General features: G+C 50.7%; 1 protein-coding gene across 2 annotated transcripts in view; it reads left to right on the top strand.

Annotated features, from left to right (window-relative positions):
• DOCK2 (dedicator of cytokinesis 2) overlaps positions 1-19,188 on the top strand; it is a 404,312-nt gene that overhangs the window by 370,097 nt on the left and 15,027 nt on the right. The window contains exons 39-46 of one of the 2 annotated variants that reach the window (XM_047784590.1): positions 1,029-1,118; positions 2,670-2,774; positions 5,064-5,205; positions 9,824-9,905; positions 11,538-11,622; positions 12,342-12,428; positions 16,698-16,874; positions 18,218-18,301. In XM_047784590.1, coding sequence (XP_047640546.1) covers positions 1,029-1,118; positions 2,670-2,774; positions 5,064-5,205; positions 9,824-9,905; positions 11,538-11,622; positions 12,342-12,428; positions 16,698-16,874; positions 18,218-18,301 — 852 coding nt within the window. The remainder of the gene's footprint in view (positions 1-1,028; positions 1,119-2,669; positions 2,775-5,063; positions 5,206-9,823; positions 9,906-11,537; positions 11,623-12,341; positions 12,429-16,697; positions 16,875-18,217; positions 18,302-19,188) is intronic. The other variant, XM_047784680.1, reaches the window with a different exon arrangement.

Raw genomic sequence — 19,188 nt, forward strand, 5'->3', positions numbered from 1 at the left:
CTTTCACTCAAGAGAGAGTAGGGGGAAATGACCCCTTATGTCCAGAGTTTGTTTTGCAGAATTTCCTTTGAAAGATGGAAAAGATCTATTTTTAAAGAGTTTTAATCACTCTTTCTGATACCCTAGTACCGGCCCCACCTCCACCTCTATGCTGCCAGCTGCCCACTCACCCTAAATAATACCATTAAGAAGTGATGGGTATAAAGTTTCATTGATGCAAGATGAATATATTCTAGAGATCTGCTGTACAGCATTGGGCCTGAACAATTCTGTATTGTGCATTTAAAACTCTAGGACGGTAGATCTTAGGTTAAATGCTCTTACCACAGCCTTTCTTTTCTTTCTTTCTTTTTTTTTTTTTTTTAAGTGAGAGAAAGCGAGGAAGGGAGAGAGGGATGAAAGTTGTCCAAAGGAAAAAAGAAAGTGGCAGGGTTAGCAGAGTGGAAAGATCCCAGGAGCAAACATCAGGAGAGCTGGTTCTGACCCCAACTTGTCCCCAGAAACTCTCTGCCCTTGCACCACCTGCTTCCTTCTTTGTGAACCATTTTTCCTTGGAAAGTAGGGCTAACACCTCCCTGCCCCACCTGCCCACGGGGAGCTGAAGCAGCCACGTGTTCATGTACTAAGCACCTGTAAGAGAGGGAATCAGCACAAGGTCCAGGGTCGCCATCAGGTGTGTGTCCTGGCCCTGCTTTTGGCTGAGCACTTGGCTTGGAGCAGATGCTTTATGGGTCTGAACCTCTGTTTCTCACCTGGGAGATGTGGATGCCACTAGTCACCTCTCAGAGTGCTGGGGACGATCCAGAGAGCGTGCAAAGCATTTCGCCTAGTCTGTGGGTGTTCCATTATTAATCACAAAACTTGAGTGAGAGGCAGAGGAGATCTGCTTCCTGGGAAGCACCCAGCTCCCTGGGTGTGGGGCTGGGTCTGGGCCAGAGTCAGGCTGTGGATCTGTCCCTTCCTTGGCAAGGGCTCTGCAAGCCTGGGGGCGGTCCCCCTAACCTGCGTCCCCATGACCTTCCTTGTAGATGTGGGAAGAGGCCATCAGTCTGTGCAAGGAGCTGGCGGAACAGTATGAGATGGAAATCTTTGACTACGAGCTGCTGAGCCAGAACCTGGTAAGGCGTCCCAGGGGGAGCTGACTGCCCTGGAGCTGGGAGCTCAGAGCCTGGGCTTAGCAGAGAGCCTGGGTCCAAGGAGGGGGAGGTAGGGACAGGAGACCAGGAAAAGAATGGAAGTAGCCCCTGAGCTGAGCAAGGCTGTGCTGTGCGTCTCCCTCCATGGTGGGAATTTTTCCAAAGGAAGGTCTTCTGGGAAAACTCATCAGCCACCGTTTCTCGGATGGAGCGTTAAGTACCTGCTTGGCGCTGGGGCTGCCACGGCCGCTGCACACCCAATAAACGCTGTGCTACACTTGCAGTAAAATTCCCGCAAATCACTAAGCCAATTAAATAAAGACGCAAATTTGTGCTTTCTGATTAACAGATAAATCACACTAAAATGCTCCCCATCTGGCCGTTTCCCATTAGCTCCTCAAAGCTCGAGCTTTGGTGAGGGGGGTGGGAGGTTGTGGGGAAGCCAGCCTATCCTGCTTAAGCTGCAGAGGCCAGGGCTTGACGGGGAAGTGGCCTCTGCAGGAAACCCCACACAGCATTTCCTGCTGGCCCGAGAGCCAGGCCCCCAGGGCCCTACCTGAGCGCTTTTTGAGCGGTCCATCCAGCTGTTTCCAGGGAACCATAACATGCGAGTCAGAATGTCCGAAGAGGATTTCCAGCTTTTTTGGGGGGTGGGTGGGTATGGAGTTTAGTGTCCTAGGTTCTGATGCAAACACACCCGCTGCTTGCACCAAGAAACACTTTTATCCACTTGAGTTTGTCCACATCGATGTTTGTGGGTGTGGAGGCACACCTGCCTTCTAAACATATATGATGTACACGACACACGCAGGACACAGCCACGCATACACATGCACACCCAGAATACATTCATGCACATGCTGACAGCCCACTTCTCACAGGCTCACATCCAGGGCCACATTTATCTTCCATCTTGTGTCCAATTTAAGATGCTATTATTTGTGAGGGGCGCCATTCTATTTTACCTGCTCCGTCATGATTTATCTCCAGTTAATAGCAGTTGGAAGATGCCATCCGGTGTAACATAAAATGCAAACTATTCTCAGAGATGTTAAAATAGGAAAAACACACACCTCTTAGCATTGTTGAAATGTTAGGTGTGAACGCCCGGGAGGACATCTCTGTCCAGGGTCACTTACCTGTCTGTAGACTGTCACAAACACAGCCCGGTGGAAATGGAGTGATGACGGTGGGGGCTCTGAACAGGTGGCTGCATTCAGTTCCCTACTGACGGCCTGCACTAAAGGTACTATTTCTTTATCTGCAAAATGGAGATAAAACACTGTGGGACTGTTACGAGGGCCGATGCAAGTCAGCGTGCTGGTGCAGGTCAGTGATTAACAGGGTACCCCGTATAGGGTAACTGCAGCTGTTACTGCTGTGATTACACACATTTCCATGAATGGGCCAACAGGTGCACTTGGTCCATTGGTTCTGGTATAATGACCACGTCCTAACCATGGTCTCTTGGAGTCGAACGTGCCTTTAATAACACATCTGTGTTGTTACAACCTGTGAGTTTTCTTCTTTCAGATCCAGCAGGCAAAATTCTATGAAAGCATCATGAAAATCCTCAGACCCAAGCCGGACTACTTTGCTGTCGGCTACTACGGCCAGGGCTTCCCCTCCTTCCTGCGGGTGAGTCTCTGGGTGACCCAGGCACAGGCCAGGGCCCAGGGCCTCAGCATCTGGCTCTCCCTCTGTGCTCCGAGGCTCTGCTTGTGCCCAAACCCTGTGCCCTCCTCCATCTGAGTGCTGTCCCCACCCCTCACACACACCCCAACCCCCCCCCCCCGTATCATCAGCACCTCAGCCACGCCCTGTGTTTCTCTACATTCACAGCAACCAGAGCTGCCTTGTGAGGTAGTGAGCGCCCCATCCCCGAATGGGGTGTTCAGAGCAGCTGGAGGAGCTGCCCAGCAGGCCCTGGAGCCCCTTTCTCTCATAAACACTATCAAGGCCCCAGAAGAAGTTCTGTATATGTACACTTTCATCCGTCTACATCTACCATATTCAAAATTAAAACTAAGAAGAATGTTAAATGCAACCATCTCTTGGTATCCGTGGGGAATTGATGCTAGGACCCTCTCAGATACCAAAATCCGAGGACACTCAAGTTCCTTATGTAAAATAGTGCAGCATTCACATATAACCTCCCAAATACTTTAAATCACCTCTAGATTACTTATAATACCAAATACAATGTAAAAGCTGTGTAAACCGTTTCCAGAGTGCAGCAAACTCAAGTTTTGCTTTTTGGACCTTTCTGGATTTTTTTTTTCAAATATTTTTATCTATAGTTGGTTGAATCCTTGGATTCAGAACCCAAGGATATGGAGGGTCAACTGTATCCATTTATTTAAAAGTAACAATAATAAGCCCATCATAGGTCAACATAAACTACAGCTTTATGAAAAAATGGCTATGTTTTCCAATAAAAATCAGTGTAGTTAGATTATTTTCTATTTCTGCAACCTGGATTAAGAGAGGACAGCTAGACTCCTGTACTTGCTTCTGCATTCAGGGTGTTGTGATGCCACGCATCGTGCAGCCTCTGGAAAACTCTGCTGTGCGCTCTTGAGAGAATGAGAGTGAAAAAGGCAAACAGCATCTTCCTGTTATGATGAAAAGAGTTTTGATCTTGTGAGGCTCTGATGGGTCATGGGGACCCTCGGGGATCCTTGGAGCACAGCGTCTGAACCACTGCTTTCATGGATTCGTCATTCATCGCGGAGAGCATTGGATTGGGTTAGCCAAAGGCTTTCCTTCTGGCCCTTGAGTCTACGGTTCAATCCTGAGGTCAAGGAGATATCAAAGAAACAGAAAATCTGCTCTCTGACCTCACCTGATTGAGTCTGGTTAAGGGGCCAAACCACTCACCGTTACCAATGGATGTGGAAGTCCGAGTGGGCCTCAGGAGTGAGCACCTCGGGCTGCAGAGCAGATGGTGAGGGTTTCCTCCATGGAAGACACATGACTTCCCACACCTGTTGCTGCCTCACGACCCCCTGGGGAACTTGTTGAAAGTCCATGTTCCTGGGCGCCACTCCCACAGGCTCCATTTCAGCAGCTCTGGAGTGAGGCCTGGGAATCTGAACTTCTGCAAGGCTCATAGGCTTCTGTGATGAGGGGCTAGGTTTGGAGGCACTGATACATAGAGGTCAGTGACAGTTGTGGGTTTAGACAGAAGAATTCAGAGGCCACTGGGGGCAGCAGAGTGGCACAGCTATGGTCCAGAACAGGGTTTCTCAGCTGCATCTCTATGGATATTTTAGGCCGGATAACTCTGGGCTGTGGGGCTGTCCTGTGTGTTGAAGGATGTTTAGCAACCTCCTGAGCCTCAACCCACTAGGTTCCAGTAGTGCCCCTCCCCAGAGCTGTGATAACCTACAGTATTTCCAGACATTGCCAGTGCCCCTTGGGAGGCAAAATCACCCCCTGTTTGAAAGCTACTGGTCTAGAAGAGGCTAACGTGGTCCAGGAAGGATAGAGAGTGTGTTTCCATGGAGCCAAGTGATGAGGGACCCAAATGCTGGTCCCTTCTAGCCCACAGGTCCGGCCCACATGGTCCATTAAAGGCAGGGGGGAAACTGTGTGGTCATGTAAATGGGAAGAGTGGGTGTGACGGTGAAAGCTGAGTGGGGAATGATTCTGGAAGCTGCATGTAGGATGGTTTGCGGAAGTTCTCACCATCTATGATCTCCTCTCCCTTTAGAACCAATCTTTTTTAAAAAGTGCTCTGCCTGGCTGGATAGTTGTTGAATTCAGCCCCTCCTTTCCCTTGGGAAGAAGCAGTGATGGGCGAGATCTATAGGAGGTCACCACAGCCCTGGCTCATGCCACAGCCTCGTAGCCTCCTAGCTTTGCTTGCGCCATGTCCTCCAAGCCCAGGCCCTGGGATCTCTGATGGGTGTCATTTCTTTGCAGAACAAAGTGTTCATCTACCGAGGGAAGGAGTATGAGCGAAGAGAAGATTTCCAGATGCAGCTGATGAGCCAGTTCCCCAACGCAGAGAAGATGAACACAACCTCTGCCCCCGGGGATGACGTGAAGAACGCCCCAGGCCAGTGTATCCTTGAAGAATGTACCAGCCAAGGGCCACGCATAGGCAGCCCTGCCAGGACTTGAGTCCATAGCGCTAAGAACTGCTGCCAGAATCCTTGCAGTGGTGCCAGTTTTAGTGTCCAGTGAAGGATCCAAAAAGAACCCATCCCAGGAACTCTAAATGCTGCCTTCATTGATAAATTCACTCACTCACTCGTTCCTTCTTTCTTGTGATGCGTACTGTCAAGCCCTGACTCTGCCAAGCATTGTGCAAGGCTCTGGAAGTGACACTCACAAAATGACCCTACCTCCAGGGACCTTCTAGTCTATACAGTAAGACAGTGAACAACTAATTGCGTCACAATATGCCTTTATAAAAATGTGCCAGTGCCAAAAGAAAGCCCTGCAGGGTACCGTTTGGGAGGCCAGGGAAGGTTCTTGGAGGAAGGTGATGCTTATGGTGAACAATGAGCCCAGGGTTAGTGGGAGGTGGGAAGAGTGTCCCAGACAGTGGGAAGGACCATCATGTACAAAGGTCCTGAGGTTCCAAGAACTGAAATGGTGTCACATTGCCCTTAGAGTAGCCAGAAGGGCATGAGAAAGGGAAGCAAGAGTCCGGGGTGGTGACGCTGGAGACCCAGGCAGGGGTCAGATGATACAGACCTTGTTTAGGAGCTTTGATTTTACTCTTTTTCATGCCCTTCTTCTGTTCCTTAGACATGCCCAGCTTGTTCCTACCTCTGTGCCTGGGCATTTTCTCTTCCCTCTGCCTGGAATGCCTTTCCCCCAGCTCCTTTCTCACCCATCAGATCCCAACTCAGTGTCACCTCCCAGTAGAGGCCTTCCCTGGTCACCTGATCAGAAGCCTTCAGCCCTCTGTTATTTCAAACCCTGTTTGTTTTCTTTTGAGAATTGGTCTCCATCTGTCTTCATCTTTTATGCACTTAAAGGGACTCGTAGGCTAGAACTAAAACAGAAGCTCCAGGAGGGCAGAGACCCACTGCAGGAATCCCCAAGGCCGACTCTCCAGAAATGCTTGCTGGTTAACAGAAAGAGAAAGAAAACAAGAGAGAAGGGAAAAGAAAGAGGAGATGGACAGATAGCAGGAGGAAGGAGGGAGGGATGCACAGACGGAGCCAGCTCCCTGGACCCAGAGGGCCAAGCTGACAGGCGATGATGCTAGTGTGGTTCACTAGAGGGTGGTGGAAACGGGGCTCACGCTGGGCAGGGCAGGGCTCGCAGTGGCCCGGAGCACACAAGCCCAAGGGGAAGGTAGACAGCAGAGCGAGGGGGGAGGGGCGCATTAACCCAGCAGGGCTCCGGTGCTGCACCCTGGAGCACAGATTAAGTTACAGCCTTTAAAATGGGGCTGACAGGTTGCATGGCTGGTCCGCTAAACCTGCCGAACCTTAATCCAAATATTTTCCCCTGGGGTGATAAATATTCATCTGTAACCTTTTCATTATGCTCGCCTGCCCTTCATGCCTGCTCTACCAGGGTTCTTTGCAGGAGGAATTCAACCGGTGGTGGGGCTGGCTGGTTACAAATGTGAATTTGGTCCCAGGCGAGACAGGGGATTAGTACTGAGGGCTTTCCAAGTGGACATCCTGGTGCCGAACGGCTCCCTGGCCTTTTAACTTGTGGTGGGAGGAGAGCGCGTGTGTCACCGAGCCATGTCGTCACACGCAGGCCTGATTCAGCTCCAGGAGCCAGGTGGAGAGGGCAAGAGGCAGGGCTGACATTCGCTGAACGTCCCCGACATGCCACACATGAGGCTGGGTGTTTTATAACCACCATTTCTTTAATCTCCATAAAACCCTGTAAGATGGGCATTAATTTTTTTCTATTTCATGGAGAAGGGATACGCGGGGCAGAGAGGTAAGGCAATTTGCCTAAGATTACAAAGCTGGTTAGTCATGGAGATGAGATTTGAACTCTAAGATCTGTCTTTCTCAACGTCTGGTTCTTTCTATAATGCTATCGTTTTGTTTAAGATGAATGGACAGAATGCCCTTTGTCCATTCTGTCATGTTCATTATGTACCAGGCATGTTTCATGCATTGTTTCATTTTATCTTCATAGTAATTCTAGGAGTTGAGTATTGTTACTCTCTGCATTTTGCAAATAAGAAAACTGCATCTTGAAAAACTTGAGCAGCTTGTACCAGGTCTCAGGAATTGATCAAACTAGGATTTGAACTCTGTTCTGATTTTTATGAAAATCTGAGCTTTTTATGCTCTCTTCTCTCGCCTTCATATGTCGAAAAGTTGACAGACACTTTGGAAAGGCGACAAAACTCGTGTCTTCTCACTTAAGAATCCAAGTAGGGGAAGACATTACAAAACAAAAGTTTCTCAGGAGTTCCCATTGTGATGCAGCAGAAATGAATCCTGACAATATCAATGAGGATGCAGGTTCAGTCCCTGGCCTTGCTTAGTGGGTCAGGGATCCGGTGTTGCCATGAGCTGTGGTGCGTTGCAGATCCCGCGTTGCTGTGGCTGTGGCGTAGGCCAGCAGCTGTAGCTCCGATGCCTAGCCTGGGAACCTCCATAGGCTGCAAGTGCAGCTCTAAAAAGCAAAAAAGTCTCTTACTTGGATGTCTCCTGTCCCTTGCCCTCCTCTCTGCCCAAACCTTGGGGCCAGTTCTGTGCATAGATTCCACACTGTTCCATGTGTAGATTCCACACTGTTCTATGAATAGATTTAACACATGGTGAGACTCTGGCCATGCATCCTGCTGGGCATCACCAGAAGACTCTGATGTCACTGGCTTTCCTGGGACAGGTTTGGATTCTCCTCTTGGCCAAGGCAAATTGCCAAAACCAACAGACATGGTTTAGCGCCTTCTTTAAAATGGGGGTTGGCAAAATTCTCTGCAAAGGACCAGATAGGATGTGCTTTAGACTTTGTGAGTCACGTGTCTCTGTCACAACTACTCAACTCTCTTGTGGTGGGAGAGCAGCCATGGGTAATACGAAAATGGATGGGTATAACTGTGCCCCAAGAAAACTTTCTCTGTAAACACTCAGATTTTTGAATTTAATATCATTTTCACATGTCACGTAATACTCTTTTTTTTTTTTTTCTTATTTAATGCAGAAATAGGCTTCAGAAGTAAAACAGCTAAATCCCCACCATGTTTGTATGGAACGAGTTTATGGAGGGAGTGAATTTAACTTGCAATTAGGTTTGGGCTCTTTCTTATGTGTGAAAGAATCCCAGCCTCTGCCGTCAGAAAGCTGACAATCTGGGGGGGGGTGGGTAGGAGGGAGAAGTCAGGGAGCTGGAGAGAGTAGAGTTCAAAGTACAGACTTGACGCTCTGGAGAGTCAGGAAGGAAAAGGACACGCGGCTGAGGGTCGATTGAATGTACATGGGGCTGTGGTGCTGATGTCAGGTCATATCCAAGCGAAGGGAACAGCAGAAGCTGATGGCTGCTCCAAGATTACGGTGGGAAATGGGTTGGGAACCTATTGGAATATATGAATACTCCATATTCAAATAGTGGTATACTTGAATGCTAACAAGAGGAGTTTGTGACTCCTTAGTTGGCAGGAATGTCACCCCAGGAAAAGAGTTTTTGGAGTTATGGTGTTCATCAGTAGAGCAGAGGGGTGAGAAAACTTGAATACCTGAAGAAGAAAGATGGGTAAAGAGCCATGGAAGGTAGGGAAAGAGAAGTAAGGATCAGGGTGGGACCAGTGATGACTGACCTTGTTGATTGGATTTGCTGTATTACCAACTTAAGGGTCTAGAATAGGCAGGATAAAGAGCTGGCCCACATGGTGCCTCTCCTGGAACACGTGCCCATGGCAGGCATCACTAATCGATCATGGAACTCTTTCCAACTGAGCCTGGACACAGCCTTACATTCCTGCCCCAGACAGTTAGTCTCAAACTTTCAGAGCCAGAGTGTAAAATGACATGTATATTCTTGCTCTAAAACAGTGCTTCTTAACCTGGAATATGCATATGAATCACCTGAGGAGCTTATAAAATACAGACTCCAATTCAGTAGGTTTGAAGCAAGACCTGAAAGTCACCACTTCTCACAAGCTTTCAGGTGATGCCAATGCTGCTGGTTGGAGGGCCACGCTGAATAGAAGGCTGGAGTCAAAGATAGCTGAGCTTTGAGTTAAAAGACCCAAATATAGACCCTTGCTCTGTGCTCCCAAACTGTGTGACCTTCAACAAGTTGTCCAGCTTCTTTGACCTTGATGTCCTTGTCTCTGAAAGGTATGCTTTACCTTGATAACACTGCTCAAAGAAACTGGAGGGATGCGAGGAGACCCTGGGGAGATGCGTTCTGCAATCGACTGAGGGCTCTACATGCTTGTTATTCTTGTTAATGATAATAGAGCAATGATAATGATAATTAAGGACTGCTAACCCACTGTTAGCAGAAGCAGAGCCCCAGGATGGGGTTGCAAGTGACAGGCAGCTCTCATCAAGCACCACAGGGACTGCTAACTCATCACTAGGACCTAGTTGGCTGCCAACTAGGTGATCAACCTGAGGTTGATCATTCATTAAAATCTGGCCCTAGAAGGACTGTCTTGGGAGGTCTCAGCCGGGACCTGTTGTGCTTAGAACTGTCTGTGTGGCTGACAACACGTTATGAGCTCTTAACTGCAGGAATCACAGACATCCAGTGTTTCACCGTCCAACCCGTCTTGGATGAACATCCGAGGTTCAAGAACAAGCCGGTGCCTGACCAGATTATAAAGTAAGTGCCACAGCCCAGGGGAAGAAGCGTTGGGGAGGAAAATCCATGGGCCACCAAGCTGAGCTGGTGGCAGGACAAGCCTTGGTGCCCTTATAGTCCCTTCTCTACCTTAACCAGCCTGTTCTCCCTTTTCCTCTTGGGAGAAGCATTACCCCCATGAGCCATCTGGGCTCTGTACCTGAGAAGGGTGACATCAGAGATAGCAGGGAAGAACTAAGTCAGGCTCACCTTGCAGTAGGGTGAGTCTTCAGGGAGCAGGAAGGGGCTTCACCAAACTGGACGTAGAGAGCCTGTCACTCAGGCTGATCCCAGAGTGGCTCCAGGGAATCCGTGGCCAGAGAGTGTGTGGGCGGGAGACAGGCAGGGTAGAGACAAATAGATCCAACACACAGTGAGAGAGTCTAGCCATGCATCCTACGGGACATGACTGGAGGGCTTTGGTGTCACTGGCTTCCCCAGGACAGGTTTGGGTTCTTCTCTTGCATGTTCTCCAAAGGGACATCTTTTTAGCATTTGTTCGGATTGTGCATTGACAATGGATGTGTGCAGATAAGGCTTTGAAAAGGGGTGGGGGGAGTTCCCATTGTGGCTCAGCAGGTTAAGAACCCTACTAGTATCCACAAGGACTTGAATTTGATCACTGGCCTTGCTCAATGGGTTAAGGGTCCAGCATGGCCGAGAGCTGGGACATGGGTCACAGATGCAACTTAGATCCAGTGTTGCTGTGGCTGTGGTGTAGGCCAGCAGCTGCAGCTCTGATTCAACCTCTAGCCTGGGAACTTCCATATGCCGTGGGTGCGGTCGTGAAAAGGAAAATTAAAATAAAAATAAGAGGGGGGTAATTAGAGGAAGCTGAAGGAAGGCAGATATCCATCTGTTTTATGCCACATTTCGGTGAGTGCGGAGGCAATGAAGCAGGGAGTCTGAGGGATCTCCGTGGCACAAGCTGCCCCACTCTTGGAGTGGGATGAATGGTCTGGCTCCCCCTCTCAGGCTCAGGTACACTGTTTAGCACCTTGAGTGTCTTAGAAAAAGGCCTCTGCTCTGGGAGGACCTGTCGGAAGCAAGAGCTGCTTTGTGAAAAGAGTGGCCATTTCCTTCAGGGAGAGACCACCTCACACAGTACAGGCAGCTGAGCCAATGTAGTTCTCAGTCTCCCGTCACCCTCTGCATCAGGCACCCGTGGATAAAGGATGACAACCATACAGCTGGCACCGTGCCGTGCTCATCCCAATGCCAGAACCTCCAAAGAGATTCAGGAAGAGTGACTTCGGGGAGGCGCTGGGGCACCTAAAGAAATTCTTGGAAGACACCCCTGGGACATTAGGCTGGGACCTTAGGTGTATCCAGATCCTTCATTGAGATCTCAAGAAACGATGACCCAGTCACCACTGTGTACATTATTGATAGAAATCCAACTTTTTGGGTACCTTAAAGGATGCTGTGTTCTCATAAGGGCTTAAGATTGGCTAGCTTCTAAACCATCTTATGTGGAAAGCTTAATTTTAGATGCTACAATGCTACAGCTAGAACTCTGCCAGGCCTGGAGTTTACTGCAGTGGGCCTCCCTGGACAGTACAGGGTCAGGTCAGGTTTTGCCCCCAGGAGCCTCAGCCTCTTCCTATCTTGCAGCTTTTATAAATCCAACTATGTGCAAAAGTTCCACTACTCCCGGCCGGTGCGCAAGGGGACTGTCGACCCTGAGAACGAGTTTGCTGTAAGTATCTCCCCGACCCTTCAGCAGCCTTGATCCTTTCCCTGGGCCTCCTTTACCAACTGGAATGTGCACCTGCCAGAATCAGGGCGGGAGGGCATCTGATCCAGAGCCCAAGAAAAGAGAACTAACGTCCACTGGCATGATGACACCCCTTCTCCAGTCCTTCCGTTGGGTTTGTTTTCTCATTTCCTGAGATCTCCACTCTCAAGATATAACCCAGGCCTGGCGCGAGATGCAACTTTAAACCACAGGGAATTCACACTCCCCTGTGTCCCCTGCGTTTCCCAGCCAGGCCCTGTCTTCTATTCCCAAGGGCCGAGGCTGGCACGAGGAGGCAGCTGCAAGCCCCTCTCAGCTCTTTGCCTTAGACTGCGATTCTTCACATTTGGGGAGTCACTGCCCCTTTAAGATTCTAATGAACACTGTGGACCCTCCCCTAGAAAATGCAGGTGGATGCATTCAGTATTGTCTAAAAATTCTGCCTGTTGAGAGACCCAGGTTAAAAATTCCCTGGACCTAAAGCCAGGGAACACTTAAACTTGACATTGAGAAAGAATTCTAAAGGGTAAGTAAGGTGGGAGTTTCTGAGGCTTGCAGTGCTTATCCAGATTCTGGGTGGCTAGGAGGCCTGGGGCCTGAATGGGTTCCTGCCAAACTCGATGGCCAGGTTTCCTAAGTGTGTTGCTTTCCCGCCCTCGCCACCTTTGCCCACGGGACAGTCGATGTGGATCGAGAGAACCTCCTTCGTGACGGCGTACAAGCTTCCAGGCATCCTGCGCTGGTTTGAGGTGGTTCACATGTCCCAGGTGAGTCCGCCGGCCTCAGGGGCACAGCCAGTCCCGGGGGAGAGGAGGAGCCCTGTGGCTGGAAAAAGGACACATGCTGTTCAAAGCCACTGCAGGAGTCTAGGAATTCCAGTGCAGGAAGGGACCTGAGGACCGTCCAGTTTACCTGCTTTCAGATTTTTGTATTTTTTAGCATTGGATAACTCTTTCTTTCCTCCTGCAAATGAAAGATACTATAGAATCCAGTAATAAATCTGATGAATGGGGAGCTTCCGTGGTTGTGTGCGGCAGGGAGGCAGAGGGCCTGGAACCCCACTGACACAATTCCCTCTCATATCCCCCTGCCCAGCAGCCCTTTGGGGCCCCTCTGCAGAATTCCACTATGAACCCATTTTATAGTTGAATAAACTGAGGCTCAGAGAAAGGAAGTCATGCAGAGGCAGAGCTCTGGCTCCAATGAAGGTATTTGGACTCCATGGTGCATATAGCATGTATTTTGCTTCTCGACAAACTTCAGGGTCTCCATGTCCTCAAACAACTGAGGGTCTCCCAGGATGTAAAGGAAAGGCCAGAGTGACTGTGAGGAAACCTGAGAAGCAGGGACACATTCAGAGAGTCCTTTTCACCTATTCATTCAATGAACATTTAATGAGTACTTAACACATGTGAAGCACCTAGAGATTTTGCAACGTCGCTTACATTCTAGTGGGGACAACACACTGAAAAGCGAAGTAAATAAATACTAGGTCAGGAGGAGATAGTTGCTATGGAGGAAAATAAAAGAGAAAGGTGATGAAGGGGGTATTTTAAGTAGTGTGGTAAGAGGAAGCCTCTGCCAAATGGCTTTTGAGCAAAAGCCTGAAGGAGCTGAGGGAGTGATCCATGCAGACAATTGAAGAGAAGAACATTCTAGCAGAGGGAAGGGAAGTGCAAAGACCCTGAGACAGAACGTGCTTATGTCTGAATGAGAACAAGGCGGGGAGGAGGAGGCATCTGGGAGCAGAGCCTGTAGGGCCTTGTGGGCGCCATAAGGACCTGGACTTTCCCACTCCGTGAGCCGGAGCCACGAGCAGAGAAGGGACACGGTCTGGCTGACACTTCCCGGCGGCTGTATGATCAGCATTGAGACCGACCCTCTCCAGCCTTTAGGGCCCCCAGCAATCAGCTGGCCCCTCAGTGTCCTTTTCACAGGCGTGGCCTAGACCTTAAGGAAAATATGATAGCGTTGATGAGATGGACAGACAGTGTTGAGCATGTGCTAAACTGTACCTGTGTAACCTCGTTTCAACCCCTCAACAATGCTGCAATGCAGAGATCCTGTTCTCCCGTCTTACAGATGAGGGAGCCGAGGCGCAGAGTGAGTTAGTGGGTTGTTCAAGGTTAGTAAAGAGGCGAGGGTTGACTGGAACCTGCCGCATCAGGCCCCCGGATGGACTCTCTCCTTTTTCCTCCATGTGTGTGCTTCCCGCTCACCCCAACGATCAGTGCCTCGGAGAGGAAGAGGCTACCCACGTCCTTTATTCAGGGGACACTTTGGTGCATGATAAGTGTGGACAATGTCCCAGTACAGCTGTTCCTCGGTATCTGAGTGGGTTGGTTCCAGAGTCTCCACGGACGGCAAACTCTGCCAATGTTCAAGTCCCTTCCATAAACGGGCATTAAGTACAATGCGTGCAGCTGGTCCTCCGTGTCCGCAGTGGGCTGAGTCCGGGGATGCAAAGCCCCCAGGTGTGGAGGGCCGACTCGTGCATATTCCCCTCACAGCAAGATGGGCGAGGACTGTACACCTTTACAGCCAATAAGGAACCTGAGGCTCAGCCTAGGAAAGAGACCAGAGACCGGAGCCCTTGCCCAGGTCCTAACAGCCAGTGTCAGGCGAGGTTGGTAGCAGAGCTGGGTCTGCACGTGGGAGAGAAGCCTGGCTTCGGAGGTGGGGCCCTGGAGCTCTCTCCCAGCCCCCGTTCCCTTAGGTGCAGGGCTTACCCTGTTGTTGGGACAGCACGTGTGTGACCTGCAGCGGGGGCCAGCACAGAGGAGACAGTCGCTAAGTGGAGGCATCTCCATGATCGTGGTCAGCGCTTTTTTTTTTTTTAAACTTTTTTTTTAACTTTTTTTTTTTTGTCTTTTTGCCATTTCTTGGGCCGCTCTCGCGGCATATGGAGGTTCCCAGGCTAGGGGTCTAATCGGAGCCGTGGCCACCAGCCTACGCCAGAGCCACAGCAACGCGGGATCCAAGCCACGTCTGCGACCTACACCACAGCTCACGGCAACGCCGGATGGTTAACCCACTGAGCAAGGGCAGGGACCGAACCCTCAACCTCATGGTTCCTAGTCGGATTCGTTAACCACTGCGCCACCACGGGAACTCCGCAGCGCTTTTGTAATCGTTACCAGCTCCTGACACCCAGGTCTCCCACCAAATAGGTGACCCCATCAGGCTGCTCTGAGAGTGCACAGGTGTCTGGGGGTGAGAAGCCAGAGGCATTTTCATTCTCATTCTCCTTTTCTGATGCCTGTACTGAGGATAAGGCTTGGGGATTCAAAAATAGCTTCAGGAATGTGGAGGCAAGCCAGTCAATAGAGCTTTCTGTTTTTAATAATTCTCCATAAAGCCTGCTATCTTAGACATGCCGGCCTATTACTGAAATCCAGGTGTGGTGCTGGGCTCAATCCAAATGGTTGTGGCAGATTTTCCTTAGAACTCAGTCTAGACTCTAGACCTTGGCTTGGAGGAGAGGTTGGCCTGCGGGGTTGGTCTGTGTGGTGGACAGAGACCAGGTGGTGGGTTCCAGCCTGTGGAATATGGGCTGCAGACCCCACCAGGCCAAGCAGCCTTCCTCTGCAGCTCCGTGCATGTGTGTGCATGTCTGAATGTGTATGTGTGGCAGGAAGAAAGGGTGACAGTGACACACACACAGCCTCCAGGGCCTTCTCCCTACAGAGACAAAAATGTCCAGAAACGGAAAGGAGATGAGGAGGCTAGGATTTCACAGGGATTTGAGGACATGGTTATAAAAAGATGACCAAGAACATGGCTTTAGAGACTGGTTCTGCCCTTCTCGTGTAGCCAAGAGTTACAGTAACTAGCAGGTACAATTGAAAAAACAAAAACAAAAACAACACCCTCTACAGTGAGTCAAGTGTCATATTATCTGACATGACCTTGGCTATGTCCCCAGAAGGCGAGCCCCATAGCACCACCCCCTCCTCCCTCAGGAACATTGCCATTCCCTGTCCTGAGGCCTGTGGGAGTTAATAACAGCGCCTCCCAGCGACTCTCTGAAAAAGATTTTCTTCTCCTCATTTTACCCATGAGTCAACTAAAGCTCAGAAGTTTTAAGAAACTTGCCCAAGGTCACACAGCTAGAAAAGATGGCTGAGACTAGGGGTTTGAATTTGCTTCGTTTCGTTCAAGAGGTCAGGAAACAGCGATCTGTGCGCCAGACCCCACCGGCACCTATTTTTATAAATAATCATACTGGAACAAACATGCATGCTGATTTACATATTGCTTGTGCCTGTTTACTTCCTGCAATCACAGAGTTGAGTTGTTGCCACAGGCAGCATCTGGCCCTTTCACAAAAGAAGTTTGCCGACTTCTTAAACAAGAAGATCTCAAGCTCTAGGGAACCACTGTTTTGCCAGCTAGCACCTGATAGCACTCTGTTTATTGTGCTTTCTAAGAGGTGTTGAAGAGATGTTTCATTTTATCCTTCCAAGTAAACCAAATCTACCTTGGAGCAAACCATGTAACAGCCAGTCTGGGGACCGGCTCTGGGCCAGGCTGGGAGATCACATCACCAGCTGTTCTAATCCCTCTGGCTAGGTGCTCACACATAGTAGGTACAAAGCCAATACCAGATGGGTTGAATTGGAGCCTATTTCACCAGGTAATAAGAAGAAAAACCCTTCTGTGGCGTGGTAGGTTCAATTCCTGGCCTAGGAACTTCTGCATGCCATAGGCAAGGCCAAAAAACAAAAACAGACCCAAAAAGAAGAAAAACCCTGTCTGGAGCATATCCAGCCCCTGAAACCCAGCGAATGCCTGACACTTCCTGCCTCCAGCTCCCCAGGGAAATCCCTTGCTCACTAGGCAGAAATCCAGCCCGTCTCTCCCCAGACAGCAGACGGTCCCGGAGCTCAGCAATTACCACAAGGGCCTGCCACAGCCCCTCGGGGAGCATCGCCTCATTTGCATTCCAGTCCCAAATGCAATCAATACCAACAATTCTGTCTGACTTCAAAGTGCCCACTCAGGCCCTTTCCTCTTGGCAATCTTGTTTTCCACAGACCACGATTAGCCCTCTGGAGAACGCCATCGAGACCATGTCCACGGCCAACGAGAAGATCCTGATGATGATCAACCAGTACCAGAGTGACGAAAGCCTCCCCATCAACCCGCTCTCCATGCTCCTGAACGGCATCGTGGACCCGGCTGTCATGGGAGGGTTCGCCAAGTATGAGAAGGTGAGGGCTTCCCTCTCCAGGCCCTGGTGGGGCCAGAGCGTGGCAGGAGGGCCCAGGAGCAGACACAGCCGCCACTCATCTTACTGTGGCTGTTTGGACCTCGTACACCTAGAGGTCCCATAGCCTCACTCTCACCCTCCATCCCAGGCTCGGGGGTGACCGTGAGCCAGATCATAAAAGTCACGTGCCACCAGTCAACGTGCATGCCGCTTGTGTAAACCATCTCCTCTCTGAGTGATGGAAGTGACCTCTACAAATGGGAAGAAACGAAACCCAGAATCTGTGAAAATACCTAGGGGGTGGGAGGTCAACTCCAAGGGGGTGGCTGTTATAATCGAGATATAATCTAGATATCCAGCTCAGGAGCTCCCTCCACAGGTCCCCACACATTCAGATTTTGTTCTGAGCCTCCTGGTATCCATGGCAAAAAGGGGAAGGCCATCAGTTACATGAATCACATTTTCCATGGCGGGGGCAGAGGGGAATAACAGTTTCTCAGTAGGGGACATAGCTTTTCCCATCACTGAAATAGAACAGGAAGACCTTATTTGGTTTTCACCTCGGCCAAATATTAATGGGATTATGAGGGGGAAATGGACCCCTCCTTCTCATAAATCTCACGACGGGTTCCCTATTCTCTTTTCTCTGTCACCCACTGATGGAAAACTAAGAAAACGACACACACAGCAGTATAATTCAGAGACAGTGATTCCAGTCCGTCCCTCCAGCTAACCTCGAGAACCTCAGATGGTCACCACTGGGAACTCTTTGTGCAGCCTCGAGGGGTGATAAGATACTGTCTGCACACATGTGCACACACTGAGAACACGAGCCCCTCAGAGCCAGGGCTGCAGAGGGCACACACGGTGAGGGAGCTGGCGAGGCGCGCTGGAAAGCCCCCCAGGTGAAATTCCTTACGGAGTCTCTCCCCAGGGGCAGTGCAGCCTTGGATGCTCCGCCGAATCCCCTGCAGGGCTTCCTGACACTCAGCTGCCCTCACCCACCCCCACCCCCACCTCCAGAGATTCTGATTCAGTAGGTCTGGATGCAGCCTGAGACTCTGTGTCTCTGACAAATTCCCAGGGGATGCTGTTGTTGCTGGTCCAGAGACCCCACTGGAAGAACTGCTTCCTTGGGGTGCGTGACCCTTTCCCAGTGGTTACTGGTCGAAGCTTCCAGAGGGCAAATGTCAGTCCCTAGTGGTCCCTGACTATCGCCTGTCCAAGCAGGAATCGCCTCATTCCTGCCCTTTCCAATGGGATCCTTGCCCAGTGCCAGACAGCTGGGTTGTGGGGTCCATGCCAAAGGGACAGGAAACCCCCAATGTCTGTCTGTCCTCCTAGGCCTTCTTCACTGAAGAGTACATCAGGGACCACCCTGAGGACCAGGACAAGCTGAGCCGCCTCAAGGACCTGATTGCATGGCAGGTAAAGCAGAGCTGGACTGGGGAGGAGCCGGCCCTGGCTCTCTCCCTGCCGCTCCCTGCTCTCCTTGCCCTCTGCTAGCCACTGGCTGCTACGGCCTAGTTTCACCTGTCCGCCTGGCCTTTGCCCTTTGGCCCTTTGGCCCTTGTTCTGACTCCGTCATCACCTGAGCAGTGCATCCTGGGAACAGGACTTGGGGCACTGCACCCTTGGGGCGCTCCACTGGCACTAGACAGCCGTGCTGTGTGGCTGCACGTTGCTAAGACCCCTGTCGGCTGTGGAACTCAGCAGGTGGCTTCTCCCTGTGGGCCTGAACTGAAAGCCAGGCTCCCACACCCCTACTGCCAGCCACGTCCCCCCTCCCAGCCCCCGCCAATCAGGTAATAGAAAACTTCAGCCCCACCCCCACCTCTCCGCCTTCTAAGACTGACCCAGTTTGTTGCAGATAATGCTCAGATGGAAAATAATCCAGGCCTTGGTCTGGTTGGTCTTCGGTAGAAGGGCCTGCGCTCTGCACAAGGTGCTAAGCCCTCCTGAGCCTTGGAGGGCCTGTCCCTCCCGCCTGCTTTCTCCTGCTTTCCACGTGTCTCCCATCCCTCCTCCCCTCCTGGCACCCTGTCCCTCTGTCCGCAGGACCTCCTTCTGTCCTCCTCCTCTCCTGGAAGTTCTCTGCTTCTGCCCCTCCCCTCTGGCTTCTGCCTCTCCCTGCCTCCCCCTCTCACCTCTCCAGGCTCTGCTTCCCTTCCTCTTTCTCCACCGCCCTCCCTCCTTCTCCGCTGTTTCTCTGGCTTCCTCCCCTGTGTTTTCTCTCCCTGCATCTCTCTTTCTCCCACTCCCTAGAGCAGAAACAATCCACCAGACCTGCTCCCCAGAGGCGTTCAGAGGACCAG

Source organism: Phacochoerus africanus, chromosome 1 (assembly GCF_016906955.1).
Source record: "Phacochoerus africanus isolate WHEZ1 chromosome 1, ROS_Pafr_v1, whole genome shotgun sequence".
NCBI classification, from domain to species: domain Eukaryota; kingdom Metazoa; phylum Chordata; class Mammalia; order Artiodactyla; family Suidae; genus Phacochoerus; species Phacochoerus africanus.